The 26894-nt window shown below is 44.2% G+C and overlaps 1 protein-coding gene across 6 annotated transcripts in view; it reads right to left on the bottom strand.

Moving 5' to 3' along the window:
- Nucleotides 1-26853, bottom strand: part of ep300b (E1A binding protein p300 b) — a 31484-nt gene extending 4631 nt beyond the window's left edge. Inside the window, exons 1-30 of one of the 6 annotated variants that reach the window (XM_061846891.1) lie at nucleotides 26716-26853; nucleotides 24958-25581; nucleotides 22385-22962; nucleotides 22004-22183; nucleotides 19851-20169; nucleotides 19348-19461; nucleotides 18983-19225; nucleotides 17037-17136; nucleotides 16841-16966; nucleotides 16537-16654; nucleotides 16247-16430; nucleotides 15933-16010; nucleotides 14270-14355; nucleotides 13157-13309; nucleotides 12582-13064; nucleotides 12216-12464; nucleotides 11914-12094; nucleotides 11211-11362; nucleotides 8446-8685; nucleotides 8253-8341; nucleotides 7176-7286; nucleotides 5265-5321; nucleotides 4890-4967; nucleotides 4664-4731; nucleotides 4417-4567; nucleotides 3896-4156; nucleotides 3657-3822; nucleotides 1958-2125; nucleotides 1715-1876; nucleotides 1093-1374 (exon numbers count right to left, since the gene is read on the bottom strand). In XM_061846891.1, coding sequence (XP_061702875.1) covers nucleotides 1093-1374; nucleotides 1715-1876; nucleotides 1958-2125; nucleotides 3657-3822; nucleotides 3896-4156; nucleotides 4417-4567; nucleotides 4664-4731; nucleotides 4890-4967; nucleotides 5265-5321; nucleotides 7176-7286; nucleotides 8253-8341; nucleotides 8446-8685; nucleotides 11211-11362; nucleotides 11914-12094; nucleotides 12216-12464; nucleotides 12582-13064; nucleotides 13157-13309; nucleotides 14270-14355; nucleotides 15933-16010; nucleotides 16247-16430; nucleotides 16537-16654; nucleotides 16841-16966; nucleotides 17037-17136; nucleotides 18983-19225; nucleotides 19348-19461; nucleotides 19851-20169; nucleotides 22004-22183; nucleotides 22385-22962; nucleotides 24958-25048 — 5268 coding nt within the window. In that variant the 5' untranslated portion in view covers nucleotides 25049-25581; nucleotides 26716-26853. Of the gene's footprint in view, nucleotides 1-1092; nucleotides 1375-1714; nucleotides 1877-1957; nucleotides 2126-3656; nucleotides 3823-3895; nucleotides 4157-4416; nucleotides 4568-4663; nucleotides 4732-4889; nucleotides 4968-5264; nucleotides 5322-7175; nucleotides 7287-8252; nucleotides 8342-8445; nucleotides 8686-11210; nucleotides 11363-11913; nucleotides 12095-12215; nucleotides 12465-12581; nucleotides 13065-13156; nucleotides 13310-14269; nucleotides 14356-15932; nucleotides 16011-16246; nucleotides 16431-16536; nucleotides 16655-16840; nucleotides 16967-17036; nucleotides 17137-18982; nucleotides 19226-19347; nucleotides 19462-19850; nucleotides 20170-22003; nucleotides 22184-22384; nucleotides 22963-24957; nucleotides 25950-26715 lie in introns of those variants that run through there. The other 5 variants (XM_061846890.1, XM_061846893.1, XM_061846894.1 and 2 more) reach the window with 5 other exon arrangements.
- Between the last annotated feature and the right edge of the window lie 41 nt (nucleotides 26854-26894).

The following is a 26894-nucleotide window of genomic DNA, read 5'->3' as shown; positions in this document are numbered from 1 at the left end:
ACATTTTGAATTGGCAGTCAAAAAGGGAAAAAAGTGAATATTTTGGTTGTATCCATCCATCCATTTTCTTCACCGCTCATCCTCACGAGGGTCACGGTGAGTGCTGGAGCCTATCCCAGCTGTCAACGGACAGGAGGCGGAGTACACCCTGAACTGGTTGCCAGCCAATCGCAGCGCACATGGAGCCACACTTAGGGCCAATTTAGAGTGTCCAATTAATGTTGCATGTTTTTGGGATGTGGGAGGAAACCGCAGAGCTTGGAGGAAACCCACGCAGGCACAGGGAGAACAACCAAACTTCACACAGGCGGGTCCGGGATTGAACTGTGAGGCCAATGCTTTACCGGCTGATCCACCGTGCCGCCTATTTTGGTTATATATTTTCTTTAATCCAACAAACTGCCTGATTTTTCATACTTAATTTGTGGCGCTGTTCAAAAACACAAACTGGGAAAAATGAGCCACGGGAATGTAATTGTAATTTTTAATTAGGGCGGCATGCTGGGTGTTTGTTTAGCACATCTGCCTCACAGTTATGAAAAGCAGGGTTCAAATCCCAGCCCCGCATGTGTAGCGTTTGCATGTTCCTCCTGTGCCTGCGGGTTTTTCCCCCCGGGTATTCCGGTTTCCTCCCCCATCCCAACGCTTTACTGCTGCGCCACCGCCAATAAATACATAAATAAATAAATAAACAAACTCCATTAAGATGTCATTAGGGGCGGCACAGTGGATCAGCTGGTAAAGTGTTGGCCTCACAGTTCTGAGGTCCCGGGTTCAATCCCGGACCCGCCTGTGTAGAGTTTGCATGCTCTTCCCGTGCCTGCGTGGGTTTCCTCTGGGCACTCCGGTTTCCTCCCACATTCCAAAAACATGCTACATTAATTGGACACTCTAAATTGCCCCTAGGTGGGATTGCGAGTGCGGCTGTTTGTCTCCATGTGCCCTGCGATTGGCTGGCAACCAGCTCAGGGTGTACTCCGCCTCCTGCCCGATGACAGCCTGGATAGACTCCAGCAGTCCCCGCGACCCTCGTGAGTATAAGCGGCAAAAGAAAATGGATGGATGGAAGATGTCATTAGTCGCAATTCTCACCTCACAAACAGTGCAGTGGAATCGTGTCTCCACGTGGTGTTTACACTCGTTGCAAGTGTAGACAAAGCGGTCCTGGCTCTGATTGTGGAGCTCCACCAACATACACATGGAGCTCCACATGGACCTCCTGAGGGAGCTGAACTCCAGGTGCTTGTCCCTGGCCAACGTCAGGAAGGCATCCCGGCCGTCCATCAGGTCGCAGGCCATCAGGGGGTCGGGGTCGGTGATGGGGGGCAGCGAGTTGGCGGTGGGGCCGGCGATGAGCCGGATGACAAAAAAGACCTTACGAAAGGACAGAACCAGATTATATCCGGAAAAAAATATCAAGAAGCCTAAATCGATTCATGACAGAAAAATTCATTGCACTGAGGTGCATAACATGCCTCTCTTTTATCGTTTAACACGTATTTTGTGATCACATGACAGTCTCATAGAAATAATGTTCTTATTTATATGACTAAATCATGTCGAAACAAAAGCCAGAATTTCATTTCTTGTAATAGATCATGCTAGACAGTACTGGTTACCAAAAAATCCTGCGAGGTGACGATATATTAATTGTTGTCTGTAATTGGTTCTGAGAACGAGCGCGTGCTGCCGAAATCGAACGAGGACGGCAAACCTCCTTATGTTTCTCCATGGTGGCATAAAGTTTCTGGGAAAGGTCATTGGACACGTTGGGCATGCCGGGCTTCTTCTTGTTGGCGCGGCTCAAGCTGCTCTTGTTCTTGCTCGTCTTTTTATTGTTCTTCTTTTTGGCATTCTTGCTGTCTCCTTTCGCGGCCTGAGAACATTTGGACGTCATCGTCAGTCCAAATAACAACCAACCAACTCAAAGTGATGGTACCGGATGGCCCACGCTCACATCAGTACTCTCGCTGCAGGTACTGTTCTCCTCCCTTTTCCTCTCCTCCTCCTCCTGCTCCAGCTCCTTGATGCTCTCCTCCAGTACATTGGGCCAGAAGTCTCCCTCGAAGTACGGCAGCTCCTTCGCACTTGTCAGGCGGTCCTCTGTCGCCTGTTTGAAGATGTCCTGAGGAAGAAATGATGTAGAACTTGGTAGAGCGATGTGTTTTTCAGTCACGTGAGCTGACCGTGTAACCGGGTACACACAGCATGGTACAAAAAAACCAAAATGCATTTTATAATTCGTGCCTCTAATCACACATTTTTTAAAGATATATATATATTTTTTTTTAAATAGGTTTTTACAGTTTACAGGTAAGTGGGAATTTACAGTTGTGCGCTTTCCATGTAGTACCAACATTGCGCTGCAATCAATGTTCCCTCTAAACTGCGCACCTGCACAATTGCGCACTTATAGCGCGCACACAGTACACATGAAAACCGATCCAGCGCAGTGAACCACAACCTGACTTTTTTTTTTTTTTTTTAAAAACACGGCAGCACTCACAAGCTGTTGCTCTGCCACACCATGCCGCACACTCCTTCCTTGTTTACCTGACAATACCCACCTCCGGCTCTTAAAAGGGTACACTCATAATTACAAACCGCCCACCACCGGTGCTTTAGTTAGAAACACACATACGGCAAAGACGAGTTAGACATGCTGCTTATGTTTAGTCTCAATAATAACGGCAAAAGTTAAAAAAAAAAAAAAAATGTTGTTGCTTTAATGAATGTCTGAGTATGTGAATAATAGTAATAATAATGATGAAAAAGTGGTGAAACAGGACGAGATTTTCTCTTTTTTAAGTAAAAAAGGTCTGGTCTGAAACCAAAGTAGAAGGTGCAGAATGAGATGGTGTGTAAGGTTAAAATACCACCTTGGCGCAGCCTGATCGAGGATGAAAGCGCAGAAAATACAGTGCACAAAAAGCTAATTCTGTATTTAAAAAATAGCAGACCTCATAACATTAACCTTAAAACTGTTTGGAAGCATCATTCCGCTTTCAACATGCATTGCGAAAGATATTCTACAAGCAATAATTCAGTTTTACACCAAGAAAAACAGACCCGGTTATCATTGTGGGTTAAAAATAAATAAACGAAATAAAGTTGGAAGCGACATTTCAAATTTATAGTTCATAGTTGGCTTGGTTTGGGTAGCAATGTATTTTTTTGTTTGTTGACAATTTCATCACGTTTGCAAAAACACAAACAAAATTGTTCTTAAAATTTTCTGATGGTAATGTAAATGCTGTAATCTGAATCATTTTAATGATGCATGTCACTTCAATGGATAACACCGATCTTACCACAGTGCCTACGCCTGATGTTGCTCACAGTGGTAAAAGGGGGCGCTCACGGGCTTAGTGCGTTTGCTCAGACACGTCACAAATTAGAGGGAACGTTGGCTGCAACATGGCGGCCAGAGACGCAGCACGTAAAAGAGCTAGAAGATAAAAGGGAAGGTACCAAACTTATCGAGTTCTGTAATTATCGTTCCCACAGAGAAGCACGAATAAAGTACGAGTGTGTTTCTCCATGGTGGCAAATTTTCACCTATTGTAGGTGGGGCCGGATCGATAACGTGGGATTTACTGTAATTGTGAGCATGGAAGTAGGAATAGGGTTGCATGAACTAACGGAGCGAGTATTACCTTGTAGTCATGGACGATCCGCTCAGACACCGCCTTGTCCAGCATTCTCTTGTACCACTCTTGCAGCCTTTTTGGCTTGGGGATCTTCTGGTCCGCCGGGTGACAATGGAAGATGTAATCGTCGCCCTCGCTGGGAGGACACGCCCAGATGTGGCCTGTTGTAAACCTGACCCAGAGAGTAGATGCTTTAACTGTCATTCATCTGTAGTGCTGCACTTTACTTTCGAAGCTTGGCTTACCCCAGCCTCTTTGCATATTCCAGGTAGCCGAGCAAAATCTCATGATAAACAGCGGTCCTGAGGTGTCGGGGTTTAAAGAAGTGAACGCTGTCCAGGTAAGAGATATACACTCGTCTCTGGTTGGGGGGCGGGCAGTCGGAGCCGTACTCTTGAACGTGCATTCCGAAAAAACACACGTCGGCTCCATCGATGTCCTCAAAGGCAAATAATGCTTTCATCCTGTATGGGAAAGACTCGGACATCTCGCCGCTGTCCACAAACCTGTTAATAGAAATTAGAAAAAAGCCCACATGAGCAAAACTAGGCCATGTTCCACAAACTCGTGATCACATGGACGTCAATCGCTTTGGAATATTACAGCTGACTGAATCAATAAATTCATTTGCTCGATCATGCAAGGCAATTTCGGGTCAAATCCAAATTCAATTAAGTAAAGCTTCTGTCCAACTGGTGACTTTCCATCACACTGGATTGTCTGGACTATCCTGCTGGATTGGCCCAGGAAATATCTGCGAGCCCACCTGGACTTCATGCCCGGCTTGACCTCCACCACCTTGTCGGAGACGTGGACCACACGGATGGTGACCTCGCCGGCCTCAGGATGGCTCTGCCTTTTGATGTAGTCGTTCACCCGGGACTCCAAATAGCTCCCCAGCTTGGTCTGCGGAAGCCCTGGGACAACAATGGCAACCGGTTCCATTAAGGTCGTGGTTTAAAAATACAGAACTCAAAACCTTGATCGGATGTGATGAGCATTACGGTACTTACTCTTAGCTGCATATTTGTTCTCTTTCCTTGTCTTGTTGGCCATCTTGAGACAGTTGTCACACACAAAGCTAGTTTTAGGGAGGAAGTCAAAAATAATTTGGTAAGTTTGTGGGACATTCTAAAATCAACCGGTCTATGAAAATGCTCGACTTGTCTATCTGCAATGTAATTACATCAGATGAGTCTACAGTCCAAAAGTCAAGATTATTACGGTGTGTTTGCGTACCCGGAAGGCCAAATGGTTTCGTTGTGCAGGACGCAGATCTGGTGCATTTTACGACCACAGTCGGAACATTCCACAAGCCTGAGCGAAGAACGGAAAGCAGACAAAAGATGGACGATAACGTACTGTCAGTACAGCAAAACAAACAAAAAAAATAAAATCACATTTACCCCCTAGCTTTGAAATTCCCGAATAAGATAAACTCATCGGTCTTGTAAGTCACATTATTGTTTTAGTATATTAAATGGAGCCCCATTTAAATACATTTTTAATGATCACCATACATATTTTGGTCCATAACTGGGAGCTGACGATTGTGGCACGATTGCTACACGTGGAAAATTTGCAGACATTTTGAAAGGTTTTAAAGGGACTTACAACTCGGGATCAAGGGTGTCATTCTTCTTTCGCTGGAATTGGTCTTTGTTGATGGACCTGTCAGAGAGACCAGGAACACCGGCATTAGGTTTGGTCCTGAAAATTTAGGTCCAACTTCCAACGGGTAATAAAATACACAGAGGTAAAATTGTTATGTAGGCACAAGGCAATCATACTTGTGTTTGGATTCATTCGAAACTGTGATGATAATGACCCCAAACAAGAGGCCAGAGAAAAATACAGATTGGGTCTTAGGCATGTGAACGTTATATATTTTTTTAAACAATTGATGGAATAGTGGCAATTTGCTTTTGTAAATGTTACAATAGAACGACTAATGACTGGTACACACAAGGAGTTTTCAAATCTTACTATATTTATTTTAATCTGTGATAGACCTGAGAGATAAAAAAAAAAAAAGTCATTCTTTTTACAGTTTTTATCGTGTGTGTTGTGTTCTAATAACAACAACATAAAACCATGCACATAGATATTCTGCTCAACAAACAAGGCTTTGAGACACAAATCTCGAATGATCACGTGATATGACAAAACCAAAGAAGAAGAAACGCTTCCAGATATGAACTGATGTTTCCTTAAGTATGTTAACCTGAGTAAAACAGCCATGTCATCACAAAAGGAATTGCTTTGGAAAATATTACTTACCATAATTTCCGGCCTACAAGCCGTGACTTTTTTCACATGCTTTCAACCCTGCGGTTTATGTGGTGATGCGGCTAATTTGTGAATTTTTTCTAATGGCCGCAAGGGGGGGGGCACTCGAGCGGAGTTAGCTTTAGCGCTGTGCTAGCGTGTTGCTGCTGTTTTACTAGCATTTCTCAGTGATATTTACCGGTAAATTTTATTTTAACTGGAACTCTTAGCATTAACGCGGCACTAGCGTTAGTGCTGGCTTTAGCGCAAGAGTGAAACCGGTGGAATATATCTGCCGAGGAAGTGACTTGTACCGGTTCGCCCTGTTAGCATCTTACTGCCGTAATTTTTTACCGGTATGTTTTTTTTCTTAACCCTCTGTTGACCTATGTTGCATTTTTGCACAAGGTACATTAGGGCCCCTTTTCCAGTTTACCTACTTGGCAGTTGCCGTTATTGACCAGTGTTGTACAATTTCAGATAACCTGGAACCCTGCTTGGTTAACCGGCCCTGTTAGCATTAGCGTGGTGGCGGTTGCGTTAGCGAGGCGGCGCTAGCCTTAAACTCTCTGTGTACCATCTTTGTAAATATCTCGTGTTTCAATGTGGGCACTTGCGGCTTTTATACAGCTGCGGGGTATGTATGTACTAAATGGTATTTCCTTTACAAATGTACTCAGTGAGGCTTGTAACCAGGTACGCTCTGTAGGCCAGGAATTGTGGTACTGTCTTTTAGACAAAAAAAAAAAAAAAAAAAGACATCCTGTAAGACGTGTTTCATTTCACAATCGTTTCTGTATTCGCCAGTCTATGGCAGTTCTTTGATTGGCGACATTCTGTTTCATATCGCAGTTCATGAATTCATAACTGAGAGTAGCCAACTTTGCCCGCACACACACACACTTTCACTCATTAGTCTTGAAAACGTTTTCATATTTGAGATTGTCAGCCCCGACCTGTTTCAGACTATTAACGGGACAAATCCATTCTTAAAAAGATAGGATGGCGCCCGAAGTCCTTGGTCAGGAAGAGGCAAAATCTAGATTAAAAACAGCCTGATTGTTTTAATGTGTGTACCGAAGCCTTAGAAACTTTCTCAAAGAACACTTTGCAATTAAAAACTAAACCCCCCCCCCCAAAAAAAAAAAAAAATCATCAAAATAATATGCTAATGCTGCCTATGGTCAGTGAGATGTAACAGCACAGAACAGCGACTCATCTGGACAAGTTACTTTGAAAGAGAGGAAAGGAACTCACGTCTGAGGCTGGGAGGGGTCGTCACCCAGGGAGACGCTCTCACCCTGGATTTCGTTGAAACACTTCTCACAGAAGTGGTACCTGTCAGCAAGAAGCCCATATTTTGGTGAACTACACCGGTCGCCATCGGCACAGCCAATCACAGAGAGGGCACGGAGAAGCAGCCGCCAATCAGGGCAGGGCAGGGCAGGCCATGGGGCGTACACACAGGAGGAGGCAGAGGGCAAGGAAGGTCGTCGCCAGCAGCCAATCGTGACGCAGAAGTGTTGTGTGGGCAGGTGTTTTGATTTTGAGCGTAAATTTCGGAGTGGATGATTGGTCACACCAAAGCAGGCCAATGCAGACATCACAAGCGTTAAAGGGAGGGAGGGAGAGAAGGGAAGGGAGGGGAGGTCAAAATGAATATTTAAAAAAAGCGGGAAATAAATCCATACAGATCAGACGGCGACAAAGAAAGTATTTGGGGGTGGGGGAGGGAACATGGTGTGAACAACAATCAACAGAGGACAGAGAGCCAAGGCAAAGCAAAGATTAGCGTCAGACGTTCAGTGGTAAACAACAACATTACAACAATGTGAGAGACCACCGGGAGCTGTGCAGGAGGAAAAGGGGCTCAGTCTCCAAAACAGGAGGGCGGATGAGGAGAAATATTATGGCTGAGCAACAAAAAGACCCATCATCCTTTCAGTTTCCATATAAAGTGGGAACCCTTCTTGGGATGCAGACAAAAGGTTGCCGCCGCACTCCTTCAACCAAGCGGTCGTGGATTGGGCATGTGAGATCACCCACGGGGGGAGGGGGGAAATGCGACGAGTACGCCAAATTAGCAACCAACAAGTCAGGAGCCCACTTTATAAATGACAACACGATGCAAATTCAAAATGGTGAGCTATGGAGATGGAAATGGTGGGCAGGGTGAGATTTGAAAGCCAAATTAAAACCCATTCGTGATTGCACCACTTCGGGGATACTGGAAATGGCTTTAGTGATCCAAATACAAAAGGAACTTGACTTTACTGGTTGGATTGTTGCAGCCAGTGTTGTAAAAGTGTACGGGTGGTTGCAGACAGCCCTTACCTGTTCTGGTAGCTAAAATAAGCAGCATCACGCTGGATGGTGCATAATTGTTTTCCATAGCAGCATAGAGTTTGGGGGGAAAACTCAAACTGGAACAAATGACGAAAAAAAAAAAGGTTTTTTTTTTTCCCCTTTGCATTGTCCCATTGATTACATTTGTGTGCAGCAATGACTTCAGCTGCCGTTTCCTCACCTTCCTTCCGCAGCAATACCCGAGGCCCTGCATGACAGGATCAATCTCAGTCTCAAAGACCTCAGCCAGCTTGGAGCAGTACTTGTACACACGGGACGTCTTGCGGTTGTACAACCAAGCATTGTTGAACATCAGCCAGATATCCTCGACGTACTGCCACGGCTCTTGGTACTGCCCCGTGTCCAGTTTCCGCTTGACGGTCGACAGGTCCATGGGGTTCTTCACGATGTCAAAGTAGTCCTGGTTCGGAAAAGGCGCCGTCCGGTTTCAAAAGTCAGGTCCAGGCAAAAAAGTAATTGAGGAGGTTGAAAGGATGGTGAGAAGGGAGCGCATCCAAGCGGCCAAGATGAGGGAGATGGGAATCAAGAGCGCCATCATCAGCGAAGTCAGGCATTGCAGTTGGACCAGAGTAGGGAGAGAAGAGGGTGCAGGGGGACAATGTTGTTGAGCACTGCAGAAAAGAAGGTTTGTGTGCAAACAGAGAGACATGACAACTTCGGCGCTCGAGCTCTTCGCTTTGCACCCTGGCGTTTAAGTCTCGGCCTATGCTGGAAACTGCGACCAGCCGACAGCCGTGAGTCTCGAACTGCTCATGTAGACATTTTATTAAAGTTTTTTTTTTTTTTTTTTTTTTTTTAAAACAAGCACTACTTGCAAACACAAATACAGTGAAGAAAATAAGTATTTGAACACCCTGCCATATTGCAAGTTCTCCCACTTTAGAAATCATGGAATGGTCTGAAATTGTTAAAAATCATACATTGTGATTTCTGGATCTTTCTGTTTAGATTATCTCAGTCACAGTGGACATGCACCTATGATGAAAACTTCAGACCCCTCCATGATTTCTAAGAGGAAGAACTTGCAATATAGCAGGGTGTTCAAATACTTATTTTCTTCACTGCATTGGGTGAAATTTCAGGATGAACCTAAAACACAACACACACCTTTACAAGTGACCTTGAAATTAAATCTCTAATTTTTATAATGCACATGTCCAATTGTTCAATGTTTCAGTACTTTTTGCGCAACTTTCTGGTCCATGTAAAGTAACTGAACTGCAAAAATCACAACCCGTGAATGGGGCAGCACATTTACTGTTGCAATTAGATACAGTATTCAAAACGATCCCTTTCACCATGCTGTTGACATTTTGACGACGCTTAACAATTGAGCGACGGTACCTCGGCAAACAAAATGTTCACAGAGGGAAGCGGACATTGAGTCACAGAACGTCAGCAGCAGGGACACTGGGGGACTGGAAGAGTCACAGAAAGGCACAGACCAAAGACCTTTTGCGAATTGTGCCATTCATTTCATTGTTTGAGAACAGCAAGATGCGCCAAAAATATTGAAGCATTGAAATGTGTTAAAGGTAAGAGACACTCAAATTAAATAAAGGTTAGTGTGCATTCTGGGTTTATTTTGAAATTTCACCCAAAAGCAGAATATGTATACATTCCTAACTTTTGAGTAATGTATATTTTTTCCCCAGCTGAAACCTGCCTCCTAATGATTTGAATTTCAAAAAAGAAAATAAAGCCGACTCAAAGCCCTCGCAGCTTTCAGGGATGATGCAATGTCAAAGGGGTGCAAAACTAAGAACAAAACCGGGCAAACTGCAAAAAGCAGACAGAGCGTCACGATTTTTGCCAACATTGTGATTGGCATCAACAGCGCCAGCAGCGTGGGCGGCATCATGGTGGGGGTAGCTCAAGCCAAATGTGCTGAGGTGAGGCAAATACAGTAGAACACATTTTCTCAGATTCCGAGCTGTGTTTTTGCCCCTGTCATCCAGTCGTTTGGAACAGAGATTTTGTTGCTATCCAACCAAATTATTAGAGTGGGTGTGAGTTTCAAAGAGCAGGGCTGAGTTGCCACGGAAACATCAGTTAGGAAAAATGCCCTCATCTTTTTTGGTGGAACAACTCACACGAAGGTCCAATTGATATGCATTTCAGATTCTACCTACGGACTCTAATACATATAGCACCAACTGTATTTGGATGTCATATGTATTCATAGCAACTTAATGTGAGAGAGCCATTTCAAAAAGCTCCTGTCGATCAATGTCATTTTCCTCATGTAGCGGACTCAATATTAATTCATGAATCAATTAATGCCCCGCCTCTACACACTGCTACTGGTGAGGAACTGAACTAGAAAAAGCAAGCAATGGAACACAAGAATAAACGACACAAATTAGGAGTCACTAGATGCTACAAAAAACGATTTCAAAATCGGGAAAAAAAGGCAAATTAATCAACGTGATAAATGAAAGCAATCGGCTTATGAACATGAATAAACTGTTCCCATGAGTTCATGTCAGAAATAGCATTCTAAATACTTTTACTTCCATCTTATTTAATCGACTTTTAATAGTTCATTCAGGGCCACTGGAGCTTCAGGACATTCTTCAAATATTGTGTGAACCTACCTAACTTATAACTGATAACGTCAATGTAACAATATTCACTGCATCAAATCAATTAAATGTTCATAAGAGTAATTGCTTTGATTTACAGACACATTGATGTTTGAAAGAGACAGCGACACATCCAAACCTCATTTTCTAAACATCCGACATGCAAAGGAACTCAAACAATGAAAGCACTGTAGGCAGATTGTCGACAAATGCATTTTTAAACAAAAATGGGAAAACTATAGAAAACTTGAAAGATGAAAAATATGACGACAACAACAACAACAAAAAAATCTAGTTTTGGAGGAGTTGAAGCAAAATGGCAGCCAGTGCAGTCCCTTACCAGGTTAGTTTTGTTACTAGTTCGAATACGTACGGGTATTCCCAGTAACTGGGGGTCCACCGGCTGACGGAAGGGGAGGGACTCGGGGTCCTGCCGGTACAGGGCCTCCAAGGTGGGCATCAGAGCCTGACGCAGCTCCTCTGGCTTAAAGACTGGACCACAGGATAGCGAGAACAAACAGCACCAAGGGGACAGAGAAAGGAAAAATTTACTGAAAAAAAAAAAAAAAAAAAAAAAAAAAAGCTGGCTACAAGGATAAATGCTGACAAGTGAACATTCACATATGTCATTTCACAATTCAGTACATTTTTGGTTCAGAGAGCTACAGTTCAAATCATTATGCTAGCGAGAAGTCCTACAAGGAGGAGTTGGGTGCAGAAACGCGAGTGATCTACATGACATGTCAAAATCATACCTTAATTTTGATTTGCTCCAACTCAATAAGTGACAATTACTTACTCAAATGGATTGTTATGTTTGCACAGTGCTTCAAGTATATAATTATTATGGATTGTGTGTAATTATGTCAGTTTAAGAATGTCTTGCAAATTATTTCACAGAGCCACAGGTTTTCCAAGCTCCAACAGTGGCCACATCTACATAATGCATCTAAGAATCCAATATTTCCCCCACAAAGGTTAAATCACGTTATGTATTTAATGGTTGCTGTCAACAGTGCGCGAAATAAGTACCGCAGACTTACTTTTCTTCTTGCTCTGAGTGCTGGCCGGGGAGGCTGCGGATGCCTCGTCTTGCTCTTTGGGCTCTTTTTTAACCTCTGGCTTTTTGTCTTCCCTAGTTTCCACTGACGATGACACAGAGGATGAAGATGTGTCCATGGCCTCTGCTTTACACCCTTCTTCTGATAAAGTTTCTTTTTTAATCTGGCGTAAAGAAATAATTTCATTCTTCTCTGTTGGAAACTGATGAAAAATGCACGCCACCACATTTGACTGGGAACATTTCTGACGGTTTTTGGCTTTTGTGGCTTACGGCCGTTCTTACCTCAACCTTCTCTTCTGCTGTAACGTCCGGCTCAACTTTGCCCGACTTTCCCAGACACTTTCCCTCTCCTTGAATTTCATCTCCTTCGTCCTCGTCTTCCTCCTGTTTTTTCACTTCCATTTTGACATCATCTTGGATGGGAGTGGGACCTTCCTCCGGGGCAAGCTGTGAGCTTGGATCAGTACTGCTGCTGACTGAGGCTGGTGACGACACTGGACCATCTCCTGTGACAGGTGGCTTCAGAGACAGCTGTGAAACGAAGGATGGAAAACAGATGATTAAAAACTCTCTTTGTCGATTATTTTTCTTTCAAATGTGTGAGTGTTTGTGTTGTGAATGAGTGTTGAAGTAGGGAAAAATACTCACTGGTGTCGGGGGCAGCTGCAGTGCCACATGTGCATTATGGAGAGGCACCAAAGAAGCCTGACTTGCCTGGGGGCCTGACGTCGTCACACCCCCGAGCGTCTGTTGTGGAAGCTGTATAGCCTTCTCAGAGCTCCCGGATGGTTGCTGCGGCTGAGATGCTTGCTGTTGATGCTGAGGAGGCAGCTGGGGTGTACTCGGGGTTTGCGGCTGCGGTGTCTGACAACGCGGCAAGGTGGGGGCTGTCTGATGAGGTTGAGGTGTTAAGCTGCGTGCCGGTGAGGGCGAGTTTGTTTTGATGGGTGGGCAGTGAGGAAATGTGTTGGGCTGGTTTGGCGTGGAGGATGGAGGCAAGTTGGGCAGAAGCCCTGTACCACAGACAGTCCCCACGGAGCCCCCAGAAGCTGCAGAGCCCGGAGCAGGGGTAGCAGACTGGGCCGAAGGGCTGCCGGCAGGCAGCGAAGGCGGAGTTGACATCTGATTCTGCTGCAGAAGACACAAAGATTAAGAGGAAGACCGCAAGAAGAAAGCCATAAAGCCTCTTTGCGCTCTCATCATCTCAGGCTCTAAATCTTTACCAGCGGCACTGCAGCCTGTGATCCCGGCTGGTTCACCCCAACAGGACCGGAACTAAGACCAGGACTTGACCCAGGAAACTGGCTTGGAGGGTGGTACTGGTTCTGTAGCTGCGTGGCATTAGGCTGACCCATTCTTGCTGCTCCCATACCCATCTGTAAAGGAGAAGATAAAAGTGTTGGTTAAACATACGATTCCATCTCATTTATTAAAATACTTTTTCTGAAATTACATATTATTATGATGATCTTATAAATCCAAATAAAACAACACAGAGTGCTGCGAGACAAAACATCATATGTTATTGTATATTGAGGTATATTCTAAAAATATAATCCTGTACAATGATGCTCTTCACAGTAGCAGTAACACTGGTATCAGCAGTGTAGATATAAAGAAAAAGAAATAATATGAAAGCACTTGAAATGGTAAACTGTATTAAATGTAATTAATGTTCTTATTAATTGCAATAAAAGTGTTAAGAACAAACTTTTTAGTTGAAGATGAATATTCTAAGTCTTTGGTGGTAAATATGAGAAGGCTAATAATTTAGAGAGTTACATTATTGTAACAAATTTTGAAAGCGGGATAACAAACATGGTCAAAATTACCACATGACAACCAAATTGGGGTAACGGCTCGTCCATCGCTGAAGATGACAGCTAGTTAATGTGAATCACTTCAAATTCAATTGGGCCCCAAGTGGTACCGGGTCTCCCCGTAGCCGGGAAACCCCGTAAGCCCCTCTGCTTAGTGAGCAGTGCCTGGACGCAGGCTCTCCCAAGTACACACTTGATGAATTGAACCATTTCACAAAGTTTTTTTTTTTTTTTTTTTTTTTGGGGGGGGGGTATTAACCACTAACACGGTTAACAAACTTGACACAGCTTTTATCAAGAAGAGGTTTTGACGCAGGGGATTTTGATTTGCCAACGTAGCGAATGTGGGCAATATTTGCTTTGCCACATCCTGATTCAACAAGCCACTGGCAAGGTGGCGTACGAACAGCACAAACACTGTATGTTTGTATACACTTTTTTTTCAAGACTTTCCGGTTTTAGCTGAGGTTTTTTCTTTTTGGTTTTTTTTTTATGGTTTTTGACAGTGAAACCAACCTGGTTCATCGGAGCACTGAGTGGAAGCGGAGGTGTCGACCTTTGACCTACTGACTGCATCCCCATCTGGCCAAACTGGTTCATTCCTACGTGGAAAAGAAGAACTGAGTGAAAGTGAAAAAATATCCGGGGTGATATTTTACAGAATGCGGCAAACGATGAAAAACTGATCAAAAATACTGAACCAGACCTAGGTTCAGTGAGCACACAATACAAAGAACAAAGGGTGATAACATTGTCAGGACAGTACACCTGAACAGTATGCCTCTCAGGATAGTTTTTGGCAAAATATATCATCTTAAAAAAATTACAACTTCAATCAACAAAAACTTTTTTGAATGCTTCCGAAATCAAATTTGATTTTAAATCAGTATTTCTGTAATTATTATGATACATAATTTCCTTTCTTGTTCAATTGTTATTATGTACTCTGTGATATGGAAGCCTCAAGGTCTGAAGTACAGAATAAAGACCGCCAAGACATTTTAGAGACCGTTTTATTCCGATTATATTCCAATTAGAACCCCAAATTGCAATAAAACTATGGATACAAACACCTCAAGTCAGAATAAATGGACTGAATCACAGTGGCGGAATATGCCATTTGCCCAAACCCATTCGAAGTAAGTTTTTGTATATGAGCCGTCATTCAGAAAAGAACCAGGAAAACCTTTTTCTGCACATTTCATCTTGACGTAAATGTGCGGTGACGTCATTGTTTATGCTTGGTGTAAATATGCCTACTCCTTATGGACCTTGCGTGTGACGAAATTATGTCATGTGTAAACCCGCCTACTTTGTAGTTGGTCAGCTAAAAATGAGAGCTTTACCTGCTAATCAAATATACGTTGATGTTCGCAGTAATCAACTACTGGCTGAATAAAATGTGCCACTGAAGTTGTCCTTAATCAGCAGTTCCAGTTCCAGTGAACTACTGACTAACACACACAATAACTTAGAGCAAGGCGCTAGCGGGCTAGCGAACAAAACAAACAGTTAACTTTCCCTTAAGTGTCTCTTGCGTATGACTCCACATGCTGCAGATGGAGCAAGGCTGTGGTGTACTGGACCAAGCCAACACTGCCAAGAGTGTACCGATCGGCAGGTGTTCCGTGAGCCCGCTAGTGGTGAATGACAAAGTCGTGCAAATCTTATGTGCTAAGGAAGTGACTTTTACCGGCCCTGTGCTAGCGTGTTGCTGCTGTGTTACTGGCGTGTCTCGGTGATATTTACCGGTAAGTTTTATTTTAACCGCCCCTGTTACCTTTAGCGTTAGCACTAGCGTTAGCAAGCATTAAACTCTTTTGGTGTACCGTCTTTCTTTGTAAATATCTCGTGTTTCAATGTGGGCACTTGCAGCTTTTACACAGCTGCGGCGTATGTATGTACCAAATGGTATTTCCCTTACAAAATGTACTCTGTGAGGCTTGTAACCAGGTGTGCTCTATAGGCCAGGAATTACGGTAACAGATTTTCTTGTGCCGTTTGATACGAACAGTGAGGAAACCCTTTTTGCCTCTCTCCCTCGCAAAAGTATCACATAAAAGTTAGAATCCATAAATTTAATATCATCTTTTGATACTCTTATCATAAATGTCCGCACGTGTTCTCCCGCTGCTCTGTGTGCGTTTGAAATACTTCTACTGAAGTTGAAGAGACTCACCTGCTGGGTTCTGCATCCTATTAGCCATCTGATTTGGTCCTCCAGGTCGTATCATGGACGGATCAGCGTGAGGGCCATCTGACGGGGTGACAAGTTTGTACAAAAATCCTCGGTTTTATCTTCAGTATCACACAATAAGAGGAGCAACACAGGACTAAAGACAAAGACTAAAAGTTCCCTCACACTTCCAACAGTAACAGCACCTTTTTCAATTACCTAATTTATTTGGATATTTCGGGATAATGATTTGTATTTTTATTGAAACTGATAGACAGAGGACCATCTGAGAAGTAAAAATGGTATGCGTTATTTACTTTGAGGTGGCCCTGGACCCATTGGGGGCTGACCCAGGCTTAGAGGGCCCTGCGGGAAGCCTGAGGAGGCCAAGCCAGGCTGACCCGACATCATTCCCTGCTTTTGGAGGCGTGTCCTCCTCTTCTCCTCAAGTTCCTTTTGGATCTTGTAGATCTTCTCTGCCAGGAGGTGGTAGTACTCCGCCTTGAGAAGAGTAGCAGACAGAGGAAAGGATGCATGAATAAAGATTGATGATGACTTTTTTTTCATGCGCTTACTGGATACAAATTTAAGTGTTGGCGTTGCTTACTCTACTGTTGGCTGACTCATACATGTCCCCCTCAACTTTTCGAGCATATGCCACCAGGTTTTCCATCCGCCGGTCCTTCAGAGCAGCTGGGTCAGGAGTGGGAAAGATGGCCTGCACTCTGCTCACAAACATACACAAAGGTACATTCTGACTTATCCTACAGTGTAAAAGTGAAATTGATTAAATAAGAATTAAAATGTCCTCAAAAGTGTTTTGGCTGATATAAGCGATACCAAACTGCACAGATTGGAGTATTAATCTTTTGAGGGTGAGGAAGAGACGTTTCAGTCAGCATCAGACTCACAGTTTATGCACAAGGTGGTTTCGCAGGTCTTGCGTGATGTCTTCATGCCAAGACTTCCTCATGGCTGCTGAGGGAGGAGCTGCAGTAGGCATGGATCCCAGGTTCCCCACACCATCGTTCATTAAACTGTGGAAAAGGCCAGAGGTGATTGGAGGGGCAACAACATTCAGGGAACACAATTGTCACGCAGTCCTACCTCTGTGTATTTAAAGTGTTTTGCAACATGGCATCTGGCAGCAGGGACGCCTGATGGTTCGGGGGCTGCACGCCACCGTTCACTCCTATTGAATTCCCTCCTGGGTAGAGATATTGAAAGAATACATATCCATTCGTATTCCGTACATGCCTTTGAAATTAGTTAAGCACTGAGGGACTCAATCAGTATTGTACAGCAGTACCTATTTTTCAGACAAGCAGTCCCTTTGCCATGTTTTTGCTTTGACTTGTAAGAAAAAAAAAAACAATTGAGATACAAGCACTCGATGGTGGCAGCAAACTCGCCAAGCACCAGTTTGGCAGATAGTGAATCGCCCCTCCCCCAGACTAAACTTAAAATTAACATTGGGTACACATCCAAACCATATATCTTTTCCTGACGAACATCTGCTAGCTTAATGCTTCCAACAGTAAGGAAAACACCATCAGCGGACTTACGAAACTAGCATTACTGTAGGATTCATGATAAAATTTTAAGGAACAACTATTACAATCCCAATGGTGCAGGAAGCAACATAGTTAGATGGACAATACAACAATTGTCAGCCATATTTTATATTCCATCTGTTTTCCAAGCTGCTGATCCTCACAAGTCTCGCGGAAAGCAGACTACACCCTGAACTGGTCGCCAGTCAGTCGCAGGGCTAATATTGACACCACCACTGACCGGGAATCAACTCCCTGCTGCCTGCACTGAAGGCAGGTATTGTTTATGCCAAGGGTGCTCAATGCGTCGAACGCGATGCAGTTTCAATCGCGACAGCGTGCCATGAAAAAACAAACAAAAATAGACAGCCGTATTTTTTTTGTAATTTTAGTTCACCGCGCATGTGCAAACAACGACAGTACAGGAAAACCCGCTGTCAGTGAGTTCCCCCTTATTTTAAGCTCTCGCTTAAAAAATCTTTAACACCAGTATGGATGCTGCAGTAAAGAAAACATACACGTATCACTTTCATCCGGAATGGGAGGCGGACAATTTTTTAACAATGTCATTTTCGAAGTGCGTTTGCCTCATCTCTCAGTGCAGTGAAATGTGTCGTGGCATTTTGGGACTGTTTATGGAAAATACAACACCGACATGCCGCCGAAAAGCAAGCTGAGAATGACAAAAGTGAACAAACTAAAATCCCAGTTGGCCGCACACACACACACACACACACATCTCAGATTGTGAGTTTTCTCACTGCAGTTGGACGAATCCACTGACGTGAGCGGCAAAGCCAAGGTGTGCTTTTTCATTCGTATGGTGTTTAGTGATCGTCAACGTGAACTCAGATAGTTACAAAAAATGTTAAAAGTTAATTATGTTGTGTAACATTGCCTCATGCGGTTATGCAAGGCACACAAACGTACATTTACACATAAATAATCCTCAATATACTTTAAAACAAATATGTTTGGTATTTTTTTTTGTGGGTAGATATTTTTGACTCGGTCATTCTATTTCATCATTGGTCATTCTTTAAAAAAAAAAAAAAAAAAAAAAAAAAAAACACCCAACACCTCCCGTCGATGGCGAGAGGGTGGATACTTGAGAAGTAGATCTTGGGGTAAAAAAAAGTCTAGCCCACCCTGGTTTATGCTATTTCAAAAATGATAAATATTACTGAAGCTGAGTTCATAGTTGGTACGGTCTTCACGTATTTATTATTTTTGCATTCTCCTGACTGGTTTGTCCTGTTCATTTAACGATTGAAAGGACATCAGCAACTGTAGCTCTCCCTGTCCATTTCCCAGGGCACTACTTTAACTGCGCCAGTGTTTTCCCCCGTTTTACTTGATCAGCGGTGTACTCTAATTTTGGCTCGCAAAACAAAAACAAAGCCAAAACATCAACTAAGCAACGTCTTGTAACTCAAAAGCCTTGTAAGTCAAGGTACGGCTGTGTGTGAAAAATGTTCACAGAGGACAAGAGAAACTTACCCATGACATTCAGACTCCGCATCCCAGGTTGCCCCTGCATCCCCTGGTTTGGCATGTTGGCCTGAGGTGGCTGCGGTTGCATCTGGTTGCCCTGGTAGGTCAGACCAAGAGCAGCGTAGGCCCTCTCTATGGAGCTGGGGTCAATCTGATTTGGCGGATTCAGGTTGGGAGTATTGGACTGTCCGCCTGGTACTCCTGAGCCTAAAGTGTTCACCAAACCCAGCCCCGCACTGCCGACCAGAGCTGGGGGGACAGGATTAATGAGAAAAAGAATTAGGATGACCAAGTGGCCTCCAAGTCTTGTCTTGTACTCTAAAAACAGCACACACGCATCAATCGATGCTCACCCCACAAGAAAAACTCACATTGCTGGTTCCGCTTGTCTCCAGCGTTTTTCAAAGGTAGGCATACAGGACAGTCATGTCGAGTGCAATTCTTCCAGTGAGAGATGATCTGTCTTGATGAGGCACAATGCGCCACTGGGACCCCCCAAAAAAAAAAATAATAATAATAACGGAGAGAAGTTTAAAGAAGAATGACAAAAGGATTGTTCAACTTTCAAGATACTCAAACAATTACAAACACTTTGTAAAACTGGGGACTCAGTGATGATATTAGTTTATGACCATAAAACTAGCACTTGGCTGTAATCAGGAGGTCCTTTGTCCCAAAATCAATTGGACTGTTGAATGCCTCAGGTGGGTCCAGTGGATCATAACTTGGGCCCATTGATTTGTATTTGTATTGATATGTTTATGTATTATTTTGGGGTCCATTGACTTTGACTTTGACCTGTGAGACGCCTGTATTTCCCCGACGCCACTTACATAGCCTTTATCTAGCTCTCTGTCCATATATCGAAACTCACCCTGGCAAGACTTGCCAGCCTGGCAATGAGTCATGTGGTTCAATACATTCTTCATGGTGCGGCAATGAGGCAGGTTGCACTGCCTCACTTCCCCGTTAGCCTGCTCCCTTCGCTGGCACTTATGCGCGTGGAGCAAAAGGACCAGTTGCTGTTGGATGAGCTTACGCTTCTCCGGGTCTGCTGTAGGGGGCGTTGCGCAGGGACCTGCCCCTACAGCACCCAGTCCAACCTGAGCCGCTCCCACTGCTGCTCCGCCGACTGATACACCGCCAATGCCTGGAGGCTGCTGTTGCTGCTGCTGCTGCTGCTGCTGAGGCGTCTTGAGAAGAGAGAAAAATTGATTGTTAGATTGTTGACATCTTTTCAAAGGGGAGCTGACAAATGGCTGATATTTCACACTAGTGGACATGGTTTGGCAGAGCATAGCAGTGAAGAAAAGTTGGAAGGTTCCATTCTAGTGCCTCCGATGCGGTTTTCTCATTGGAGTAGAAGTTCACCCGGCTAACTCGAGATGCTTGCGTGCACCGACATTAAATAAGAACTACAAGGCCTACGGTCAAAAGTGATCCTTGTCACACAAAATGTATTTGCTTCACCTCAAGAAAGAAAAAAACCTCCAGCGCACAGTTGCAGCTTGATTCTACAGGAAGGTGACATGCATTTTAATCTGAAACGGGAGGTCGTTTGTCAGAGGTCAACAACCAGTTTGAAATGGAGAGAAACCTCTTGGCTACTGATCAATTTGAAGGGGGTACCAGTTTGATACATACTTCTGAAAAAAGAAATGTGCTTAAACTACATTTCTCCATACATTATTATTCATAATTACTGATATTCATTGATATAAAGACCCTGATCATGTTCTTGATTTCTCAAAAATTCTAAACTTGTTTTGATTTAACAAGGTTGGACTTCAGATAAATATGAATATACGACACTTTATTTCTATATATTTGCACAAATGTTTACATTTTCAATTGATCACTTGTACAACGTTCTCAGGAATGTCCCATGACTGGTGGGCCATTTTTATAATAGGCCCTTGATTTAGTCATGTGGTCCCTGGGCGCTCCATAATGGCCGCAGGCCCAATGTTTTTGACCCCTGTTCAAAGGCGTAAAATAAATAAAAAATGTCTGTCGCTATCCAACCACATTACAGTGGCTTATATTTACACTCTCCATCCATTTTCTTCACCGCTTATCCTCATGAGGGTCACGGGGAGTGCTGGGCCCTATCCCAGCTGTCAACGGCAGGAGGCGGAGTACACCCTGAACTGGTTGCCAGCCAATCGCAGGGCACATCCAGACAAACAGCTGCACTCACAATCACACCTCAGTGCAATTTAGAGTGTAAATTAATGTTGCATGTTTTTGGGGATGTGGGAGGAAACCGGAGTGCCCAGAGGAAACCCACGCAGGCACAGGGAGAACATGCAAACTCCACACAGGCGGGTCCGGGATTGAACCCGGGGACCTCAGAACTGTGAGGCCAACGCTTTACCAGTTGCTCCACCGTGCCACCCACTCTTTACACCATATGCCGTGCAAAAAAACTTTAAATTGTCCAAATGGACAGTGTAAAATAAATATACATATGAGTGTGATGCACCTTACACATGCTCAATGTCTGAACATCAAACATTATTAAAACAGCGTATCTGAAGAATGGTCGACTTCCAAAATTTCCCTCATACTTGGTGGATGAAGTCCTCACGCACGCACACATACAAAATCCACCCTCAAACCCCCCCCCCCCCCCCCCCCCTGCACATAATCATTCACCAGATCCTGACAGTGTAATTAAATTCAACCTTGCTCCACGAAGCACTCTTCATCTGAAATCAAACCGTCTATGAGTTTGAGTAGTGCGCATCCTTTAAGGGTTGACTTTGAGTGAGAGGTGGGGTAACACTTCACTGATCAACAGTCAAAGTAGACACATTAAGGTAGACAACCATTCATATTCACAAATATGGACAACTTTACGGGTCCACTTAATCAAGCGGCAAAACCCACACTGGCACTGGGACTATCCACATTAAAACCCATGACCTCCCGTTAAGACGTATTTCCAACTTCTGGACCACACTGCTCTACTATAATAAAATCAAACAGCTATTAAGAAAAAAAAAAAAAAAAAAAAAGTCTCACCATTCCAGGCATGTTTTGCCCCGCCGGCACTTTCTTGTCCATGTTAAACTGGCTGGTCAAATTGTTGGCCATTCCGGTTTTATTCTGGAGTTGTGGGCTCAGCCCTGCGCCAGGAAGCCCCTGGCTGGCGGACGGACCGTAGGGACCACCATAGGGGCCCGTATTGGCAATCATATTCATCTGTCGGAGGTGAAGACAAAATAAAGATGGAAAGATGAGAAAAGGGGGGGAATACCAAACCTCAGGTCTAATGAATCAAAGCTGTCTTTTTTTTATATTTAGTCAATGCTTTCTTTTGCAGCAATCCCTTACTTGACAGATAAAAAGTCAATCACGTGAGGAAACGCCATTCATGATTCTGCAGCTTAAGAGTGCGTTTACCTTGTTCAGTGCTCCTGGTTGCTGTGGTCGTATCCCCGGCTGACCACCAGACCCCATTTGCTGACCACCCTGCTGCTGCTGTAGGGTTTCAGCTAAAATATTACCGTTGTTACCCATACTCGCGCCGCCCGGGTAACCCATCCTTGACGAGCCGTTCATCACGTGACCCGACATCATGCCTTGCTGTTGCTGTCCATTGCTCCCCCTCTGGCCACCCATCATTGCAGTTACCCGACTTAGTGATGCCACCCCTCCAACCATCCCAACCTGCTGCATTGGGCCGGGCTGCTGCTGGCCGTGGGGTGCACCAGGGGAGATGTTGACACCTCCCAATATGCCCATGGAACTCCCAAGTCCAGTACTGTTGGAAGCAGGGCCAACCTGCTGCGATGATGCCCCAGCACGCAAAAGTTCAGACAACTGTTTGTGTTTTGCAGCAGCGTCCTGGCCTCCCATCCCAATCCCTCCGAGACTGGTATGGAGATGGTTGATGTCCCCTCCATTGGTCAGCCCCAGGTCTGACGAGCTGATGAGCTCGTCTGGTAGGTCGTGCTCAAGGTCAAAGAGTGAACCGAAATCTAGAAGCAACAAAGTCACAATTGACCAGCCGGTAAAATAAAGATAGCGATTAAACAGATACAGTAGACCTGTACATTTCAAGGCTTAGACAGATTTTCCCCCGTCACACAGATCTGACTCACATGAAAACGCCTTATTTTCATTCATATTATTTTTAATATCTGGACTGTAACTCGGTGATTTCTGAGCACCCATTTATTGGCAAATTTTATGGCATAAACGGTGAATCACGAATCAATGTAATATGTCCAAGGCCACAGCAAAAAAGGTTTAAGTGCATGGATTGGCACTAGTGTTACACAAAATACAGGCATACAAATATGAGCATGTTTCCAAGACCCAGGGGCAAGATCCAGCTCGCCACATCATTTTACTTGGGCTCTTGCTAAATTATGTACCACAATTGCAAATTGACTTTACTTTTGATTACTTTATACCAGGTTATGACAAGAATAATATTTTTAATAAATCTCTTTCCTCATCTAAATTGACCAAGCTAAATTATTTCATTGACTTGATTTCAAAACTAGTTGTTGTATATGTAATACTATGACAAGGCTATGATACATTTCACAGTCATAGTGATCCTTTCATGAAAACCATAACTACAATAAAGACGAGACAAACATTTTTGAGACCCATGACTCGAGGAAAGAAATATATAATAATTATTCACAAGCCCTTGTGTAATTTTTCATTTTGTTGAATCTCTAGGAAGTGTTTATATTTTAAAGCATAGATTTGAAGAGATGAGATTTGGAGGGAGCAAAGTGGAAACTTTGGAGTAAAACGTAGATTCTTTTCAAAGAATAATTGTAGGAAATAATCAGATTCTTATCAAGTGAATTAGTGAAATACAGTACTTGCGTTTTACTATTATTGTCCACCCCTTTAAAAACTACAGTTCTGTTCCGGTAATAGGAAGCGTCAAAACAGGAATAAAGTTGACAGCCGCCATGATCAATGGGTGGAATTGTTTTATTTTAAAACGTCTCCGTGCACAATTAAATTGAGAGCACTCCAAGTGTTGGTTTAGAAAAGTGGAGATCGATTATTTGTGAAGCAGCGGAGCATTGTCAACTACGTTGCCAGACAATGGAGGGAGAAGCAGAAGGGCTTTGTCGGTTAAACTAAAGTGAAAACCACTTGGCCTGAAGACGTAAACGAGGACATCTTTTTCAAGTGCTCGATGATTTCTTTAGAACGAGGTGCCATTTAAAAAAAAAAACAAAAAAAAAAACAGTCCAGGTTTTCTGTTGGATTTCAACACTTCGCACAACTTCAATCAAGTATCGAACAATGGTTAGCTGCTTTACGACAATTCTTCACAGACTCTATCTGGGCAGCTAACACGTTAAGTGCATTGGATGTATGGTCACAAATCGTCCCCCGCCAAGCATAAACAGTGTTGCAAGGGAAAAGCGTCGTTGCGGAGATCGATACGGTTGAACAAATCAACGCTGATGTGTTTAGCTAGTCGGCTAACGAGTGCAGATGAGCCGGTGGCTCCAGTCGTTTTTTTTTTTTTTTTATTTTAAAGCTCGTCAGCTAGCCATTCTTATAGCATCAGTTCCTCTCAAAAGCTATTTTTTAAAATGTTTTTCCCCGTCGTTTTTTAAAGAGAATCCGCCATTTAACGTCCGTCCATTTTGTTCACTTTAAAGCAGAGCGTGAACTTTGACGGCGAGTAGAGTGACTCGACTCTCCCATTGTTTGGAGGTGGATCTTATAGTCGCTAGCTTGCTTAGCGCGTCCATGCTAACGCTTCAAAACATCAGTCGGAGAAAGTTGATAGTGGCGTCAGCTCCACTTTGGGCTGCCTCGCTCACAACACGCGTTCACTCCAAAATGATAAAGAATACATGCATACGCCGAACCAGTTGTTATGTTTGTGTCGTGCAACTCTGCACTGATTGCATGAGTAACTCATAGACGCACACTCCCAAGTTATTATGTCGCCTCGTAAACAAAATGGATCCGAAATATACACATACCGTTTCCATCACTTGCAGACACGGAGAGCGCTGGAGAGGACAGCTTTGGCCTCTTGGCTGAAGGGCCGGACTCCAGGACATTATCGGCCATATTTTTGACAAATTCAAAAAAAGGTGAAAAAAAAAAGTTTTACATCCACAGCGGGCAAACGTGTTCCCCGTATTTGTGCCTTCTAATCCGAATTGTTTCTGATCGTCCCCCCGCCGCTTGGGGGACGGGAGGGGAGAGGACGGCTACGTCGAAGTGTTCCGCCGCTCTCCGTCTCGGTTTTATTCCTGTGTGAAGAGATCGAGCCCCCCTTCCCCTGGCGGAGAGTTTGTTTCTTCGCAGATTTGAACAGAAGGAGGTGGGAAGGTGGAGTCGACGTGCGGCCCGCTGACACCCTCATGTAGCCTCCTCGGCTGCGACACAACAATTGTCCCGGGATCCGTCCTCCGTCGCTCGCTCAGTCTTATCCGCCATAGTCGGCGGACAAATCCGGTAGATCAGGTCTCAAACGCTCCGGTAACAAGTCCAACGGGAATCCCCGATACACCGGGCGATGCTTTTCTCGTGCGACGCCGGGAGAATCCTCAGTTGCGTTGCCGATTTCCCCTCCGCCGGACATACGTCGCTGCCGATTTCTAAATCCCAAAAGGCAATCAACTGGTGCGTTGCGAAAGGGTTTAAGAAGTGTTGCGCCGGTGGACGGGGAATTGGACAATGCTGCACAAGGACGTTTAAGAATAGTGTCTGCGCAGAGAAAACTAAAATGGTCATGCGTGAGATTGATCCGTGCACTCGAGTGTTAGGATCGTGCAAAGGCACTGGGTCCACCAGAACGGGCTCATATTGCACATCTGCTGTTCGCGAGCCGTCGCCGCCAACGTGCCTCTTGCAGCATGCAGGCGAGGCGACGAGACCAGAGAAACTTGGCAAAAACCACAAACGGCGCAAGCGATTCTGAAGCAAGACTTTATTGGTGGCTAGCGCAGTTCTGGATGGCGACCGAGGTACTAATTGCCAATCAGCGGCCAGTCAGATAGATCCAATTACTCTTGGTTGATATATGTATATATATATGTATATATATATATATATATATATATACATATACACACACACACACATATATATATATATATTTTTACCAGACGATTACTTATCTTGTGCTCCGGGTGAGCATCTCCCGTCATTTAACTCTGGTTGAAAAGCTTGAAAGCAAGACCGGAGTAACCAATAATGTCGCTATTTGCGCTTAATGCCTGTTCGCAAGAAAAGGGAAATCAATTTTGAATAAAAAAAAGACCGGAGCAGCAGAGATAATGTGACAAGATTGACGGTGGCTCGCTGAGGAAATGTTGGCTATATGGGAAGCAGAAAGGTCCACATCAGGGCAACAATAATGCCCCCCCCCCTCAACTTGAGGCTTAAAAAACAACCCTCATTGACTCTTTGTGATGGAGAATGCCCCCCTTCGCGTTGATCCTGACAATTTCACCTTATCTGTAAACCTGTCTTCCTTTCCACCTCTCCCTTCTGCCCGGGAGCACTTTATTTATATAATTTTCTATGTGGGCTCTTTCCTTCCTCCGCGAGGCAAGCATTACAATTTTTCATGTTTATCTTGCACCTTTCCCCCCTACGTTCTGATCTGTAGCCGTCTTCCGCGTCTCCGCGAAACACCCCCTTCCTTAGATATTTTTTTTTTCTGAGGGGGGAGTAGTTCCTTCTCATTTATATATATGTATGTATGTATCTATATTTCTGTATATCACCGACTCCCGCTTCCTCGCCACAGCCGCCTTCAGTTTTCCGGCGACGTCTTCTTCGGTCTTTGCAGCACGGACAGGATTTGACCAGGTTGTTCCCCAGCCGGCGGTTCTCGGAGCGGCTGTCGCCGGAGTCACTCCTTCCCCTCGGTTATCTCCTCCGCTCGGACGGCCAGTCCCCACAA

The sequence above is a fragment of the Syngnathoides biaculeatus genome, chromosome 16 (genome assembly GCF_019802595.1).
Source record: "Syngnathoides biaculeatus isolate LvHL_M chromosome 16, ASM1980259v1, whole genome shotgun sequence".
NCBI classification, from domain to species: Eukaryota; Metazoa; Chordata; class Actinopteri; order Syngnathiformes; family Syngnathidae; genus Syngnathoides; species Syngnathoides biaculeatus.
The sequence above is the reverse complement of the archived record's forward strand: the minus strand, read 5'-3'. Positions and strand labels throughout refer to the sequence as shown.